Raw genomic sequence first — 16,788 nt, forward strand, 5'->3', positions numbered from 1 at the left:
TAGTTCATCAAACGCAGGCCTGTGTATGTCGTTAGGGCTTCGTTCCCATTGCCCTTAAGTCCGATGTTTCGTATGGGCTATAGCGAGAAACCGGCATCGATTAGCGCATTGACGCCGGTGATAGATCTATTCATGGCAAGGAATCGAATCTGTTCTGCGACGTCCTATAATGCAGTGAGCTGTGTACTTTTTCGTTTCTAGAATTGAAAGCCGTGGACATACTTCTGGCGTGGCTAGGCGCTTGAGAACATTCTTGTCTTGGACTGCCTGGATTTTATCTGGAGAAAATGTCTTTCCCCAGTCCTTCTCGCATGAGTTGTCAGCCTCTGAGGAGATTCAGAACGTCATTATTCACGCACCGTCATGAGAACTCCTGGGGCAACGCTATTCACGCGAATTTTAGGCCCCGCAATGATAGCAAGGCTCTTAATAAGATGAATAAGAGCAGCCTTGGTCACAGCATACGGCTATAATCCGGCTCTGTTAGTGAAAAGATCGATCAATAATCGACGAACACAAAGACAGAATGCACCAACGAGCTTCCACTAGGCTTAACCCCAGCCACGCTTGCCGTCGCGATAAAAGTACCCTCACTGCTTTCCAAATGCGGCTGGCAAGCCCTAAAGAGACGAAAATGGCTTTTGACGTTCACTTCAAAGCATCGATCCCAGTCTTCTTCATTATCGGCAGCTTGTAAATTCATAAAATCTGTCATTCGCGTCCATCCCACATTGGAGATGACTATATCCAAGCGACCCATTTGTTCGACCGTCTGCTGTACTAGTCGCGTCATCTCAGTTCTGTTGGTTATGTCGGCCTGGGCGGCAGCAAATGTTGGGCTCTGGCTGTCTTTGACATGTCCAGATTGAGTACGCAGAGTTTCCATTTCACTTATTAACTGTTTGGCTGCTTCTTGATTTTGGTGGTAATTGATCATGATTCGCATGTCGCTGTGTGAGGCCAGAGACCGCGCAACGGCCGCGCCAACGCCACGAGATGCGCCTGCAATGAGGGCTACCTTTGGATAACTCATGTTGATTGTCAGATGACGGTTTCCTTGAAATCCTAGGAAAAGAAGACATTTTCAGCGAACACAGGCAGATCGGACCCTTTTTCCTGTAATCCTCAAAACAGTAAAGTTGCTATATGCTTCTATCGGTCCGGGCATAGGGCATCGGCCCCACGTAACCGCAGTGGATGAGATGGTGCTTTTCTAGTCGCATAAGTACAATATAGTCGAAATCAAGTATCTTCTCGTATTATTTCGATAAAATAGACAAAATTCGAGAGACTATTGAATGCAAATCGAATCGAGTAGACATCGCTACAAACAAGAATGGAAGACAACGGACTTCGCCCCCTTAGTCGCTACATCACCACCCACGATGAGAATGGCGTTACCGGCTTTCAAACCCAAACTCCCGAAACCCTGCAATGGCAACAGCTTGCTAACGGTGCCCGCTTCTCTCTTGGCTATGCCACGAACGAGACGCCCGTTGATCTCAGCGACGACAAGGACCTGGGCATCTATCGATCGTACCTGAGTGACCTACCCGGCATCACCATCCCTGGAGGCACGGTCTTGCGAGTCGTTGATATGAACCCTGGCTCAATCTCACCAATGCATCGCACAGTCAGCCTGGATTATGGTGTCGTCTTGGAAGGAGAGGTTGAAATGATATTGGATTCGGGGGCGAAAAGACTGCTCAAAAGGGGTGATATTGCGGTGCAGCGCGGCACGAATCATGCATGGAGGAATCCGAGTAGTACGACTTGGGCGCGTATGCTTTATGTTTTACAGGAGGCGAAGCCAATCCAGGTTGGAGGCAGACCGCTGGAGGAAGACTACGGTGGTGGTATGGATGATGTGAAACCATCGAAATAAGTGTTAAGGAACATAGACCATATTATCCAGGAAATGTATCTACAGTACCTATAACAAGATTTGTTTCTGATCCATAAGTCAATGGAAACTGATTCCTGCACGTAACATAGACCTGCTACCTACATGTGTAGATAGACCTAAAGTATAGCTTGAAGTTTCTGATTTAATTTCATAGATACCTAGATAGCACTGTCACTGAACCCCTCATTTCGAAATAGAGGAATAACGGCATTATGTCCGAACTCCAAGCCCAGTGCGCAACGATATGCGAAGTGGAGCCGAGGGCGAATAGGCGTGGATGGTATGCTAACAGTCAGCTGTGATACCAATTAGAGAAGTATTATTTTCAATAGCAATATCATATAAAGGTAGGGACCCTAGACTATTGATCCGACATGAAAGATACAAAAACCATTGACTTAATAACTCATCATCTACAAGATGCCTGCCAAATTCCTGAAGTCCAAACAACCCCCTGCCACTGGCTCTGCAAAGGTCGATGTAAGCTCCATCGTGCGTGGAGTGATCGATGATGTGCGTGCCAATGGTGATGCTGCAGTACGCAAATACTCGGAGAAGTTTGACAAGTGGTCACCGGTCTCGTTCAAACTCTCCCAGGCTGAGATTGATGAATCCATTGCTGCGTGCTCCTCCCAGACAATCGAGGACATTAAGCAAGTGCAGAAGAATGTGAGAGCGTTTGCACAAGCCCAGAAGGATTCTCTCAAAGACCTTGAATATGAAATACAGCCGGTAAGATTGTGTTCGTTTTCAGTACTTGAAAGCAAATTCTGACTGTTATAGGGTGTCATTCTTGGTCAAAAGAACCTTCCTATTGAGGCTGTTGGAGCGTAAGTATCTATGTGTTCATTCTTTTCTGCAGATTGACTAAAACAATTTCTAGATACATCCCTGGTGGTCGATACCCTCTTCTCGCATCAGCCCATATGACAATACTTACGGCGAAAGTCGCCGGCGTTCCTCATGTCATTGGGTGCACGCCCCCCATCGCCGGACAAGTCCCTCATGCTACCATTGCCGCAATGCACCTTGCAGGAGCGGACGAAATCTATCTTATCGGAGGAGTACAGGCAATTGCGGCCATGGCTATCGGGACCGAAACTATCCGCAAAGTCGATTTTATTGCAGGTCCCGGTAACGCTTTCGTAGCAGAAGGAAAGCGTCAGCTATTCGGAGAGATTGGCATCGACCTCTTTGCAGGCCCGACAGAAATTCTTATTGTCACCGACGAGACGGCTGATCCGTTCCTGGTCGCAACAGATATTCTGTCGCAGGCTGAGCATGGACCCGATTCACCGGCAGCTATCATCACTACCTCGGAGGAGGTTGCTCGAGAATCTATTCGCATCATTGACGAACTACTGAAGAATCTGCCTACGGCAGACATAGCTCGTGTGTCTTGGGCACAATTTGGAGAAGTCATTGTGGTAGATACGATTGAAGAAGCTTGGAAACTAGCAGATGAGTACGCCTACGAGCACGTCCAAATCTTTACACGCAGGCCTCGTGACGCGCTGGAAAAAATGACTGCTTATGGCGCGTTGTTTTTGGGTGAAAATACTTGCGTTTCTTATGGCGACAAGGTCATCGGGACAAACCATGTCCTACCTACTCGCAAGGCAGGCAGATACACCGGAGGTTTGTGGGTGGGCAAGTTTCTGCGCACTGTAACTTACCAAGAAGTACTAAGTGATACGGCCAGTGGCGAGTTAGGCCGGTTATGCGGGCGAGCAGCCCGAGCGGAGAATTTCGAGGGTCATGCACGATCTGGAGATGCCCGGGCTTATCACCACCTTAAAGACGAGTTCGGTTGGATCAATACATACAAAGCAAGCTTGTAGTCTAAAGAGCCTTTTGCTTCAAACGTTTCATTCTGATGTGACCTTTTGTATTTTCGGGAAAGTCTTGTTGTGTTGGATTGTGGAGTATTCCTAATACAGGGAATCCCTGATGGAATCCCTGATATGAGAATGCTATAAATTTTAGAATGTAACAGATCTGAACATATTCACCCGAGGTAACTAGGTGGGCAAATTTGAAATTCTTATCTGTTTTTTTACTTTTGTATGCCGGAACATGTCTGTTTTAACAAATCCCGAATTTGACTGTATAAGTAGAGGCACATCTGGTTGAGTACCTAGGTACACTATCTTCGGAACAGGGGTGGAACAACCCATGAACTTTGGACCTGAATCAGACTGATGACTACAATTGCATTTTCATGAGACCTAGAAGACTAAAAGATACTATATCAAAAAGTTTCTGCTACACAATAATTCACTCATACAGACAGAAGTAGCAGACTATTCTGGTACATAGAACACTGCTGTTGTCTCCACATGATGTCGTCCATACAGAACTTCACTCAATAGGCCTAGCCCCTGACACGTCCGGCACACCTTCACCCTCAACCAGCTTAGCCTGTACGATCTCGAGCACAGGCACTTCTGCTAACCGTGAGATGACATGATGCAGTGTAGGAAGCTGCTCCCAGTCCAAGGGATCAATCTGCATACTCGCCTTCTTGGTCGTATAAACCCTCTGCGGCCGCGGCGTTGGCACCGCTTCCGCGAAGGGATCGAAAATTGTATATTCCTCAGCTGCAATGTTTTTGTTGGATCGTCCACTTTTTGGTATATACTTATACGCCAAAATACCTGCATCGGCTTCTCCGCTCAGAGCTCCAGTGGTTGTTGATGGATCAATCTCGACAAGATCCTCGAGCAAGAATTTTCCCCAAAGCGCACCCTCCCATCCGGTCCGCATGCGATACGAGTTTGCCCGTCGGTATACATCCACTGAGGTGTATAATTTGGGCATACCAAGTTCCTCTCGTCCAGACACAATAGGGTCGGTAAGTGATTCGAAAAGGATAGGCAGATATGTGCCCTGCACGACGGAGCCATCGTCCTTGACATACTCCACCCCGTGCACGTATAGGCCAATATGTTTGTAGCCAGAACCACCAAGCCACTCCATCTTGTTCAATGTCGTCTGTGAGAAAGAAGCATAAGCAACTGTACCAGGGGAAGTAAATCGCCAGCCTTTACGACCTGGTGGAAATAAGTTTTGTAGTATTGTCCGAGAGGTTTTGAACTTGATTGAGGCTGTTGTAAAAGTGGATTTGGTGCCGTCGCGCGGCACGCCCAGATGAGTCTGTCGTGGTCCTGGCATTGGCCCAAAAGCAATGGGCATACGCCAGTATGGATTAGGAATCCGCTCCCAGATCCATTGACGCAAGCGCTGGGTTGAGTTATCCCACTCATCATGTCCAAAGTTGAAATTAGTGAAGCCGTACACTATTGAGATAGAACAATAGTTAGTATTCTGCTCCCATCTTCGAAGCTAGAGAACGTTGCCACTTACTATCAATCTCTTTGTCATCAGTACGATCTTCACCGATGATGCGTGAAAAGCTTTGGATGCGAGTGGCACGCTCGTGACGTATATCATTGTAAAGCTTCAAACGCTGGGTCACTTCTGCGAGTGGTACTTCTGGGCCCAAGACGACAGCTAGAGATATAGCATCCTCAATAGCAGCACCACCACCCTGGCCCTGATGCGGCAAAAAGGGGTGAGCAGCATCACCGATCAAAACAAGGTGGTGGTGATGCCACTGAGGAATCACATCCATGTCCAACAGCTTCCAGACCTTAACACTCTGGGGATCGGCCTTAGCAAAGAGATCAAGGATAGCCTGATCGAATCCCTTGAAGACGTGCAACAATTTATCCACGTTCCCAAGATGGCCCCAACTGCTATCCGTGTCTTCTGCAGTTTCTGCCTCAGGGTGGATTGCAACAAAATTCAATACTGTGTTGTCGGATGTTGGATACATGATAATACGTCGGTCAGAACCGTACCAGATGCTCAATTCGCCGGGATGCTGGACCAATTTAGCTGTGACTGGATCATCTAAAGCAGCTTGTTTGGAGACGAGGAACCTGAAGGCACTCTTTCCGCAACAAGCAGCTTTAAGCTGACCTCCTGGAACAGCACTACGAGTTACAGAATGTACACCGTCGGCACCCACGATGACATCACCCTGAACCTCTGTGCCATTTTCTAGAGTGATAATGGCCTTTTCGGCGTCGACTTTAGCGATACGAGAGCCTTTGTGAAGAGGAATTCCTTTCTGTGTCAAGGTTGGATTCTCGGCCACTTTCTTCAAGTTGTTATGAAGATCAATCCGATGGGCAAGCAGCCATGGCTGCAATTATCTCAGGTCAGTATAGAGCCAAATCATACAAGGACTCGGTGGACTAACATGCAGCCACCTCTTATTCGGCTCTGTAAGATCCATCTCTCTTATTGTCTCGCCTGCAGAGGTATATTCGGTGAGCTGCGAACTCTACGTTAGTGACTTCTATAACACTTCAACAGTTATTAAATGCAGAAGATATACCTTTTGCATGGGATTGGCGCCAAATGTTTCTGCATAAATCCCCAAGCGCCGAAGAAGGCCGTTGGCATTAGGAGCCAGGTGAATAGCTGCACCGGTTTCCGTTGCTAACTGGGATTGCTCAAAAATCTACAAACATCGTAAGTACTATAACATGAATTGCTCGACTGAGTGAGTACCTGAACATTGTGCCCTTGATTGCGAAGAGCGATGGCGGCTGTCAATCCACCGATTCCAGCTCCAACCACCAATATCTCCAAGGGTCTATTGGCCACGCCATTGGTATCAGTCTTGATGGAGTTAATCATGGCAAGGAACTTCTGTCTGAGAATCAATATGAATAGCGTTACTCTGATGTTTACTTGTCTGTACGCATTTATGCATGGGGAAAAGTTGGGGTAGACGAAGAAAACGGTTTAGGGTTAATCTCCCCCACAAGCCGAAACCTTTCGGCTCCACGTCTTTTTAGGTGGTCGCCGCCGAGAGTCGAATAGGAGAATCTCCGATGAAGTGCGTAGGTCTGAAAAGCTGTTGCCACATATGTAACCGAGGCCTGTTGCATACAGAATCTGAGGACTCTGTTCGGAAGTGTGGGACAAAACAACTGTTAGTAATGGAGGCGCCCACGCATTTGAAGGTCTACTACCTACCTGCGATGCGCAATCGTCTATCATTTTACCCATGGAACACCTGTACAAATTTCTTCTTGTAAATATCGATTCAACAAAATCATGGCTAGCTTACAGACAACTACCGATGAGCTCGCCAGAGTTCCCCTCATAATCAACAACGAAGACATCTATACTCCCGAACAATTTGATGTACTCTCTCCCAATACTGGAAAAACTCTCTGGTCATGCTCAAGCGTCACACGGTCTATAGTAAACGATGTCGCTGTATCCGCTTCACGCGCTTTTCCAGCATGGTCTGCAACCAAACCTGCTGTCCGTCGAGGTATTTTCATGCGAGTCGCCGACCTCCTGGAGCAACGCGCGGCAGAGTTCCAAGATGTGATGTCGAATGAGATGGGAGCAGTAGAGCCATTTCTTACGCTCAATACAAATCTTGCCACAGAGATGATACGAGATGTGGCAGGTCGTATTACCGGGGCACTGAGTGGGCACGCTCCTATCTGCGAGGGAGAAAATTATGCAATAGTGCAGCGCGAGCCATATGGAGTGGTCCTAGGAATTGCACCATGGTAGATTCAACTGATCCTGTATCATTCTGTCAATTTTGCTCATGAGTAATTGTTTTTTCAGGAACTCTCCGTTTATCCTCGGCTTTCGAGCGGTGATATATGCTCTAGGAGCTGGAAATACTTGCATCCTCAAAGGAAGCGAGGTCTCGCCACGCTGCTTCTGGCTCATTGGATCCATTTTCCGAGACGCCGGTCTTCCCGATGGATGCTTGAACGTCATTTATCATCGCCCAGAAGACGCGGCAGAAATCACGGCATCCCTAATCGAGCATCCAGCTGTACGAAAAGTGAATTTCACAGGCAGTACAGCCGTAGGTCGGATAATTTCTGCAACGGCGGGKAAAAAWCTCAAGCCCGTGTTGATGGAGTTGGGTGGCAAGGCTAGTGCTATTATCTGCGAAGATGCTGATTTGCACTTGGCGGCAAAACAGTGCGCGGTTGGCGCATTTCTGAATGTGAGACATCTCCCTCCCCAGGCTTTGCTTCAGCTGATAGTTGGATGAATTACGAAGTCGGGGCAAATCTGCATGTCCACGGAGCGCATAATCGTTCATCAAGCGGTATTTTCCCAATTTAGTGAACTGCTGAAAGCTACAATAAGTGAAGTCCACGGCTCAGAAGGCACGCCTCACACAGTCGCCCAGGCGGGCACAGTTGCCAGAAATCGACAGCTAGTTAAAGACGCCGTCTCCAAAGGTGCAACTGTCATTTACGGGGGTCACGATGAAAATAGCGACAATATTAGATTAACTGCCACAGTTGTTCAAGGAGTAGCTCCTGGCATGGACCTATTTCAGACAGAGAGCTTCGGTCCTACAGTCAGCTTGATCGCATGCGAGAGTGACGAGCAGGCAATTGCCATTGCGAACGATACCGAGTACGGACTGACTGCAGCAGTCTTCACACGCAATATTGGAAAAGCACTCTCATTAGCACGACAGATTAGAGCTGGTGCGGTACATATCAATAGCATGACGGTGCATGATGAGGCTGTACTTCCTCATGGGGGAGTCAAGGACAGTGGGTGGGGCCGGTTTAATGCCGATGCAGGATTGGCTGAGTTCTTGACTACTAAGACTGTCACAATCAATGCGGGACAATCGCATTGAAGTCGCACTTTTGTAGACTGTGTTAATTAGAATGTACTTGGAAATTGAAGAAAAATCTATGAAAGTGATAGAATATCCCTGGTCGGTGATTAGCGGGCTTTAGGGCTTCTGCTTATCATGCTTATCGGCCGTAACGTGCTTATGCTGCATACTTTAACCGTAACAGGCTTGGTGTGCTTACTCTACAGCCATATGTCGCTATACTAGTTTGGGTTCAAGGACAATAACTTCACCATGTTAAGAAGGAGTATAAGTAATGTCAAATCCCTTGAAAGTCGCAGTTCTTCTGGTCAGTATCAGTCCAATCACTGCAAAATATTCAATATCCAAATATGGCTAACAACGCAATCAATATTGCCCTGCTGGGATCTACAGGATTAGTGGTAAGCTACATGATATATCTGCTTATATATATCGAGCTTCAAGTTGACATAATTTACCCTCTTAAAACATAGGGCTCACACTTCCTAGCAAATCTCCTGAGTCACACATCCATATCCCGGATCGACACAATCTCACGCCGCACACCAGCCAGCTCAACCACCAACCCTAAACTAAACCCCATCATCGAAACCGACACATCCCGCTGGGCCAGCCGCGTATCCCAACTCTCTCCACCACCGGCCATTTTTTTCTCCGGCCTAGGCACAACACGCAGTCAAGCTGGCGGTCTTGAAAATCAGTATAAACTTGAATTCAACACAAACATTGAATGCGCCAAAGCCGCTCGCGACGCAGGCGCAAAGGTTTACGTGCTTGTTTCGAGCGGGAGCGCAAATTCGTCTTCCGTGATACCATATCTCAAACTAAAAGGGGAGATTGAAGAAGCCGTTAAAGAGCTGGGGTTTGAGCACACTATTTTCTTAAGGCCAGGTGTGATTACAGGTCAGAGGGGCCAGAGTCGTCCGTTTGAGGCTGTGGTACGGTTTGTCGCGAGTACGGCAGGGAGAATTCATTCTTCACTCAAAGACGGGKGGGCGCAGGATGCGGATGATATTGCTAAGGCAGGTATAAATGCCGGGCTGAAGGCTCTTGCTGGGCAGGCTCCGCCGGGGAGTGAGAAGGTTTGGGTCATTGAGCAGGGTGAGATTGCCCGTTTGGTGCGCGAGGAATGATCGTGTATATATTTTTGTTTTATTCTTTCTCCCTCGACACCAGTGTATATTATGCAATTCGTAGTAGCTTATTGAGTTGTTTGATTTTTCGCATTATCTGACCGAATGTCAAGACACTCTTGAGCTGTACACGTATTTATTTACAAAGAAGTTAATTAAAGTGGTACACATGAACTTGGAAATAATGCGATTCGTGACAATGTATCTTCACCGATCCCAACATGAAAGTAGAACAAACGCCGATTTCATGCAAAGTACATTTATCTCCACTCAATTAGATCGATCATTTATCCTGATTCACAGCCTTGCCTTTCCTCGTCCACCCCTTCGCACTCGCAGGCCTATCCACACCACTCTCCGGCGGATCCTGGGACGGATCACGAGTCTTATTCACCTCCCTATTCCCAGGACTCACGTCCAGCGGATTACTTGTATCCTTTCTGGCTTCAGACTCTCGACCAGCAGCCTCAAGCTCATTTTCCGGGGCAGTGTTTTTCGGATCAAACGCGGCGTCGTGGCTGGCTACCTCGTCGTCTGTGCCGGTGCCCGTACCTTCTGATCGCGCAGGGTTGAGGGCGTCTCGATTGATGAGACGATCTGCATTTTGTTCATGTTGGGCTGTCCAAAGATTGGGCGCTGTCGAGATGTTGCGGTGGGTTTGTATGAATTGGGATCCGGCTGTTTGAGCGTATGTGACTGCAGCATTTTGGTTTGTCAAGGCACGCTCGACGAGGACTTTGGCGTTGCTGACCCGGACTGTTTGACGGAGTGCGGTATGCATGATCGCTCAAATGATTGTTATTGTGTGTGATATGTTAGGAAGAATGGCTTAATGATGTTGTTTTCGACGTTTTATGAGAAAAGATGACGATCGAGCATGAATTACTACCACGGCATAACTGTCATGATGACGTCATATTTCATAGATAGAAGCTGCCTGACACCCGAAAATTCAGGCTTCATGGCTTGGCATCTGTATGTCATATGTCTTGGCGCGCTAGTACAAAATAGGAACTAAGCTTAAAGAAGGCAATTGTAGGAGGCTCAACTGAATTGTACGTAGTGTATACAATACGTGGCCGGACAAGCAGTGGTAGTTCATGCTTCACAATTCATTAGTATAATGCAGCCAGTCCTCGCTATCATACTTCGAGTTACAATAGTCCGGTCAATAGCTTGAGTACCCTATGAAAGGAAGGGTGCATCCGAAGGCTTGCTCGCTTCACTTTTTCCGCGATATCTGCGGATGAATCCTTTTGAAAAACAACAATCAAACCAAAATAGATTTCTTACTTGCCACGTCACTCTATTGAGGACACATAGTTTTGCGCAGTCAATTTGAGGCTGGACATCACATGAAAAATGCCCTTCCATCGCGAGGCACGACTGTCAGATGGTTAGTACGCGTAAAGCATAGGTCCATGCGCATAGAGACACACGCGTCTAATTGATGTGCGTCCCGCGATAGCTATGCGCAATGCTGTTGATAAGAACTCGCGTGCAGCTACACAGCCTGATAGTCGGTGACAACTCAGATTCCGGTCTCTCAACAATGCAGTAGACGACCATCATGTGCTTGCTAGTTGCTGCAGAACAACAACCCTTGTATTGTTCGCAGATAAACAGCCATGGCGAGATCTTCGCGTCACGTAGTCGATGCAAGCCGAGTAAAGTCTGCATGATCGAGGCTGCGCCCTGCAGGTGGTATCGTAGCGAAGGCCGTGTCGGTGACACGTAAGTCCAATCTCATAGCATTCATAACTCAGCCTCCCTGGAATAGCACAGACCTGGTGTGTAAACAAAAGATGAGCCAATGAATAACATCAATTGACAAGGGGCGGTGAAGTAGTCCGAGCACCTAGACGAGTTCATTAAATCATGGTGATTCAGTGCATGTCAAAACAACTTCTACAAACCCGGGTGATTTAGAAGCTTGTATGCCCTAAATTAGCGCAAACCATGGAGCTAGTTCATTGGATGGGGCGAAAGCATGCATGCAGCATGGGTTGGAAACCAATCCCTGGCCATACAACGCTGACAATGCAATTGCACTAGCACCTTAATAAAAAGGGAGCTCTGTTATGCGACCTTATTTGTCCCGTGTACTCGTCTAGTATGCGGAAGTGCGGGAAGTCCCGTCATGCTTTGATCACGAGAGTCAAAGATATCCGGTTGTTTGGGAGAGATGCAAGTGGAGTCGAAATTCAAATCTGACGTTCTCGATATTGGTCAGCTTTGACATGAAGAGATCCGCACAGTCAATGATTCAGATACTGTCTTAATGCACCGAGCAAGTCAAGCACAGAGTGCAAGCCCTTTTCCAAAGCGCAAGATGCAGTAAATTTGCGCCAAAAATGCAAATTTGAGAAAACCGGAAGGTCGTAACCCTGGCTGTTGTGGCAAATTGACGAATGTGGCACACTGAGAGTGGAGTGTCTGTCCTCACTTGCAGATCCGTGAAATTTGTCTTTTTCGCGAATTGAAGGTCTCGTCTTACATGGGTAGACAAGAGTTCGGCCAATGAAAAAAACCTCATTGTAATCTCGGGCTTGGAACAGCCCAAGCTATGTGATGATTGAGACAATAGCAGCCATAGATTTGATAAGAAATTGGCGTAATCACAAAGAGCGGGGACAGAACTTTTGCTCCGAAACACAGCATGAGGTGGCAGGCCCTTCCTCCTCGACCTACACGACAGGTATGGAGAGACCCAATTTTCGCCGCATCCGACGGAGGGAAGACACATCTGAGAGGTTTGCAACCATGTGTCCTGGACCAGACGTAACCTGCCACGTCAGAGAACATGGAAGCTGTAATGCAGTTGCATATGAATAAACGCCATATCATGACTGAAAGGGAGGATGACCGCATAGACCCGAGTCATCCGGTTTCCCAAGCAAGAAGCAAGACCGTGCACCTGAGCAAAAGTCAATGCGGGACAATTTCAGTGCATCTGTCGCTGATCAGCTGAAAGACTTCGCCTGCCACGTCTGGGTATGGATATTTCAGGGGTCCATCATTGGCCATTGATCAAAGGTGGCACGAAGTGAAGAGCGAAGTTGAGTCAGAAAGTCAATAGTTTGACCGAAATAAAAGGAGACTAATGCGATGGACAGGGTGTGACCTCGGATGGGATGGCAAGTAATTGCTGTTGATGATGACCACATAGTGCGGGCACGTCGTTCATCACCATCGTTGATTGGAGGCATATGCAATAGCTATCACTTTATTCTGAACGCGGATCGTAAACATGGGCCGAAAGAGGCCGGTGTTGATATTCACGACCGAGCAATTTTGTTACGCGTTTTGGCAGTAGTCGTCTGGATTCATTGGAAACGAGCTTCCAAGTGTCAACGGGAGCTAAGCCCTAGTCTGCAATCTGCAGGCGTTATACAGTACAGTTGCCTCTTTGGGCAGGAGGCAACTCGGGTAAGAAGCTCTAGAGAAGAGCGGTGGAGCCTTGCTCTGTCTGCATGTTTGCGTAACGTCGAAAGCATTTTCAGATAGATGCGAAGGATGGCCAGTAGCATCGTTGCCCCGTGTAGCCAATTGGTTCTTGTTCATCGTAGAACAGAGTTCACAAAGAGGAGAAGGAGGTTGGGTTGAGTCTTCTAAGGTCTTAGCGTGTGCATTGTCATGCCACCGTAGACAAGGATCGGTCGATGGCAATTATTGATTCAAAGAATCAACAAAATGCCACGCCAATTGACCCAATGGTACGACGGTCACATTAATTTCGAGAACCAAATAATTGCCGTGAACTGAGGGGTTTCCAGATGAGGAGACAACGAAAGAGTGGACGAGATAGCATCCAAGGTTTCCGAACATGCATAGACTAGGCAACCGGTGAGACGACGATAACAACCTGGATACCATTCGAGGTTGAAGCTTTGTGACGCGTCCATTATCAGTGCACTAGCTCCAAGACATGAGCAACATCCATTGCTCGATGAAGTGATAGTCATCATGCCCAACAAGAATACGGTGAACACGCGTCGGTGGAGGATGGGAAAAACAAGTAGAATCCCGCACCATGTATTTTGGACCATTCTTCTGAAACATAAATATCGCAAACTGCTCCCTGGTTTTCGTGCTGACGAGGCCATCATTGAGAATCAGTCTCAGAAAATCATCAGTCAAGGATTGAATCACAAATCAAATACCAAACCTTCCCCAAGAGTTCACAGCCTGAGACAGCAAACAGATACTGTTTGTCTCATTATTTCCCAAAAAAAACTCCTTCTTGTTTCAATACGTAGGAGGCTGAAGTGTCCATTGGCGAATTGAACTTCCAAAGTCCGAAGAAACCTTGCTATCCCTTTCCGAGTACCGAGTAAGTGAGACTGTAGACATGAAACCGGGACAGTGGCTGACCAGTAGTCAAGAAATGTGTTTCTACAACCAGAAAAAGTTCGCTTGCGGGGACTGGAATTGGACAAACTTTGCCCACCAGTGCAACTATGAATACCGAACCGGCGAGACCTGTGGCATGAGACTGGTCAACTTCACAGAATATGAATCGAAGCAGTGTCGGCTCTGTGAGAAGATTGAAACCAAGTTTCGTCGCCGCAGCCAAGAGTTGGAACGATTGGACCGTTGGAGACGTGAGGGAGGAAGCCTAGTGGCAACAATGAGCCGCTCACAGCAACTGGTTAGTGAGCTTGAGAAGGAGATTTACCAGCTTCAGAACGAGCGGGATTGTAAGAGGAAGGCTCTCTCTTGAAGAATAGAGCGGTCGGCACTGGACCGTTCATTTTCAGGGGTATTGGATCCCGTGGACACTCTTAAGTATGCGAGTGGTGATTGGGCGCTTTTCTGGATTGACATTGGGGTTTTGTTTCGTATCTTTTCTATCGGAGTCTTTTGGGAAAGAAGCGGTTGCTCTGACGTTTTCACGTATATTGGTTGGCTAGCCCGAGCTGCTGAGGTCTAACAGTGAGACCCGAACATGGCTTGGGTGACGGAGGATGGATGTCTTCTTCTGAGGAGACTTTTTCTTGTAACATCACAATCACACAATCAGTCTTTTCCAATAAAAAACTCTTTTGTGACATGTTTGAGTATATTTGGTGATTTCTCGTTCCCAGACTCGTTGATCGTAAGCGCCCTCCCATCCACAAGCGGGGCGGTCAATATCGATGGCACCACAAACGTCCGACATTAAGAGGAGTCGGCGGCTAAGTCCCCGAGACTAGGTTGCGAGTCCCAGGTGCTTTTTGTTCTTCTATTCGGAGTGAACTTAAAGGCCAGCGAAGGGCGCAAACTCGAATGCAGAGTGAGTATGTAACTTAACGCGGGGAAGAGTAGAGGTTGAGAGCGGGCCGTCGATGTTCGGCGGAGATGCTAACAACATGAACACGTGAGAATCATCGTTATATATCACGTGGTCGACTTCAAAGCAGCTTTTTTTTCTTTTCATGAAATACTTTCCTTTACGTGTCTTTAATGGCTGGTCGAGCCCGGATTGCTATTGTTGTCGAACTCCAAGGTACAGGTGTCTGACTGTTTAGGCTCTTGATCCCAGAAAGACATCGCAACCTGTGGATCAACAACACGGAGAATCATGGTTACTTATGAAAAGTATTCTTACATGTGTAAGAGTTAACAGATTATGGGGTTGTCATGTTATTGGAATAGCCCATGTATAGGACACGCTATCCGTTGACGTGGAACTTCCTGGCTGGGGTTGACGAGTACCGTACGGCCTGGATTTCAGGTAGGGCTACATATTACAAGGTACAGAGACCTATCGGGGATTCATGGCGCTTTTGACTGCACGTATTGACTGCCACGTCACAATTCAGCAGTAGTGATGCTACTCTTGCCAAAATTTCCTACGAAATGGGCCTGCAATAGGCATCGAATAACCCTACCAGGTACGGGGAACTGCAAGCCACCATGAGGGATTTCATTCTGGGACCGAGTCAATATATCATTCGAGGTCTGGATTTCAGCACAAAATATGGAAGAGTCTCTATTAACGACTAGCCCTCGGTCTCCTCCTCCTTAGCGAGTCCATGCTGTCTCAACAGCGCATTAATCTCATCAGCGCCCCAAAGATGGTGGTAGATCTTTCCGTCCTTGGTCTTTCCGACAGTTGCGAATTCGACTGGCAATCCGTTTTTAGTACGTCTTTTGACCTATGAATCTGGAAAAAACTTACTTTTCTCGCTACTTAGCTTCGTAGAGTCCATCGTTTTGCTCAAGACTTTCACAGCCAGCGCACAAGCTTCCTTGAGGTCGCACTCCTCCTTATAGTCCTGCTTCAATAGACTCTGAGCAGCTGCATTGTTGGCACCAACACTTGTTGCTTTCCAGCCACCGTAGTTACCACTGGGGTTGCTCTGGTACAGTTGGAATTGTCGGAGGGGGTCGTAGCCAGCATAGATGAAGGAGACACCGAACGGTCTGAGACCACCATGCTGAGTGTATCCCTGCTTCAAATCGCATAGACGACGGACGAGTTGTTCACATGGAATCTCTTCGTTGTATGTTAAAAGGTATTGTTGGGCAGCCTGGCGGGCGTAGTTGATGAGAATGTTGGCATCGGCAGTCATCCCGGCGACAGCGCAGATCATGTTACTATCAGGAAGACGTGTTAATTTACATTCCAACAGTTATTTCACGTGGTCGTGCTCACTCGTTAAGGATATAGAGCTTCTCTGCCGATGTGTCCTGCTCCAGAAGCTTGCTCGTCACCTTCCTCTCAGCAGCGAGAACGATTCCATCTTGGGCTAGAATTCCGAGGGCTGTGCCGGCATGAGAAATAGCCTCGAGGGCATATTCGACCTGATAAAGACGTCCTTCAGGCGAGAAGATTGTAGTCTATGCGGATTGTTATTGTCAGCTTAGTCAAAGCATCAAGGCTGGGTGGATGCTCACCCGGGAGTCGTAACGCCTGGACATTCTGAAGGTAGTAGGGGTAGACCGAGTTTAGTATAGAGTAGACTTGACGCAAGTGATTTTTGTTGGATGAGTAGAAGCTTTTTAAGGTATTCCTAGAGCTGTCTTGTTCAGATGAATGAAGGGTGCGAAGGCGGTGGTGTAGCTGTCAA

The 16,788-nt window shown here is 47.5% G+C and overlaps 8 protein-coding genes across 8 annotated transcripts; 4 read left to right on the forward strand and 4 right to left on the reverse strand.

Annotated features, from left to right (window-relative positions):
* Positions 1-77: 77 nt before the first annotated feature.
* On the reverse strand, positions 78-1,033 carry BHQ10_007960 (uncharacterized protein; the record flags this gene model as incomplete). The annotated part of the gene is made up of 4 exons (XM_040880713.1): positions 78-164; positions 223-303; positions 360-467; positions 533-1,033. The coding sequence occupies 4 exons, from the start codon at positions 1,031-1,033 to the stop codon at positions 78-80; spliced, it is 777 nt and encodes a 258-aa protein (XP_040736463.1).
* Positions 1,034-1,336: 303 nt separating this feature from the next.
* BHQ10_007961 (uncharacterized protein) lies at positions 1,337-1,885 on the forward strand (the record flags this gene model as incomplete). Its single annotated transcript, XM_040880714.1, has 1 exon — positions 1,337-1,885. The coding sequence occupies one exon, from the start codon at positions 1,337-1,339 to the stop codon at positions 1,883-1,885; it is 549 nt and encodes a 182-aa protein (XP_040736464.1).
* A 441-nt stretch (positions 1,886-2,326) lies between these two features.
* On the forward strand, positions 2,327-3,747 carry BHQ10_007962 (uncharacterized protein; the record flags this gene model as incomplete). Its single annotated transcript, XM_040880715.1, has 3 exons — positions 2,327-2,638; positions 2,690-2,736; positions 2,790-3,747. The coding sequence occupies 3 exons, from the start codon at positions 2,327-2,329 to the stop codon at positions 3,745-3,747; spliced, it is 1,317 nt and encodes a 438-aa protein (XP_040736465.1).
* Positions 3,748-4,267: 520 nt separating this feature from the next.
* On the reverse strand, positions 4,268-6,616 carry BHQ10_007963 (uncharacterized protein; the record flags this gene model as incomplete). Its single annotated transcript, XM_040880716.1, has 5 exons — positions 4,268-5,205; positions 5,273-6,116; positions 6,174-6,248; positions 6,312-6,437; positions 6,488-6,616. 5 exons carry the CDS (start codon positions 6,614-6,616, stop codon positions 4,268-4,270), a joined length of 2,112 nt encoding a protein of 703 aa, XP_040736466.1.
* Positions 6,617-7,270: 654 nt separating this feature from the next.
* On the forward strand, positions 7,271-8,618 carry BHQ10_007964 (uncharacterized protein; the record flags this gene model as incomplete). Its single annotated transcript, XM_040880717.1, has 3 exons — positions 7,271-7,509; positions 7,571-7,964; positions 8,022-8,618. The coding sequence occupies 3 exons, from the start codon at positions 7,271-7,273 to the stop codon at positions 8,616-8,618; spliced, it is 1,230 nt and encodes a 409-aa protein (XP_040736467.1).
* A 332-nt stretch (positions 8,619-8,950) lies between these two features.
* BHQ10_007965 (uncharacterized protein) lies at positions 8,951-9,733 on the forward strand (the record flags this gene model as incomplete). The annotated part of the gene is made up of 2 exons (XM_040880718.1): positions 8,951-9,001; positions 9,074-9,733. 2 exons carry the CDS (start codon positions 8,951-8,953, stop codon positions 9,731-9,733), a joined length of 711 nt encoding a protein of 236 aa, XP_040736468.1.
* A 283-nt stretch (positions 9,734-10,016) lies between these two features.
* BHQ10_007966 (uncharacterized protein) lies at positions 10,017-10,514 on the reverse strand (the record flags this gene model as incomplete). Its single annotated transcript, XM_040880719.1, has 1 exon — positions 10,017-10,514. The coding sequence occupies one exon, from the start codon at positions 10,512-10,514 to the stop codon at positions 10,017-10,019; it is 498 nt and encodes a 165-aa protein (XP_040736469.1).
* Positions 10,515-15,717: 5,203 nt separating this feature from the next.
* BHQ10_007967 (uncharacterized protein) lies at positions 15,718-16,639 on the reverse strand (the record flags this gene model as incomplete). The annotated part of the gene is made up of 4 exons (XM_040880720.1): positions 15,718-15,842; positions 15,897-16,315; positions 16,374-16,558; positions 16,616-16,639. The coding sequence occupies 4 exons, from the start codon at positions 16,637-16,639 to the stop codon at positions 15,718-15,720; spliced, it is 753 nt and encodes a 250-aa protein (XP_040736470.1).
* Between the last annotated feature and the right edge of the window lie 149 nt (positions 16,640-16,788).

Source organism: Talaromyces amestolkiae (assembly GCF_001896365.1).
Source record: "Talaromyces amestolkiae strain CIB chromosome Unknown scaffold17.1, whole genome shotgun sequence".
In the NCBI taxonomy this organism is placed as follows: Eukaryota; Fungi; Ascomycota; class Eurotiomycetes; order Eurotiales; family Trichocomaceae; genus Talaromyces; species Talaromyces amestolkiae.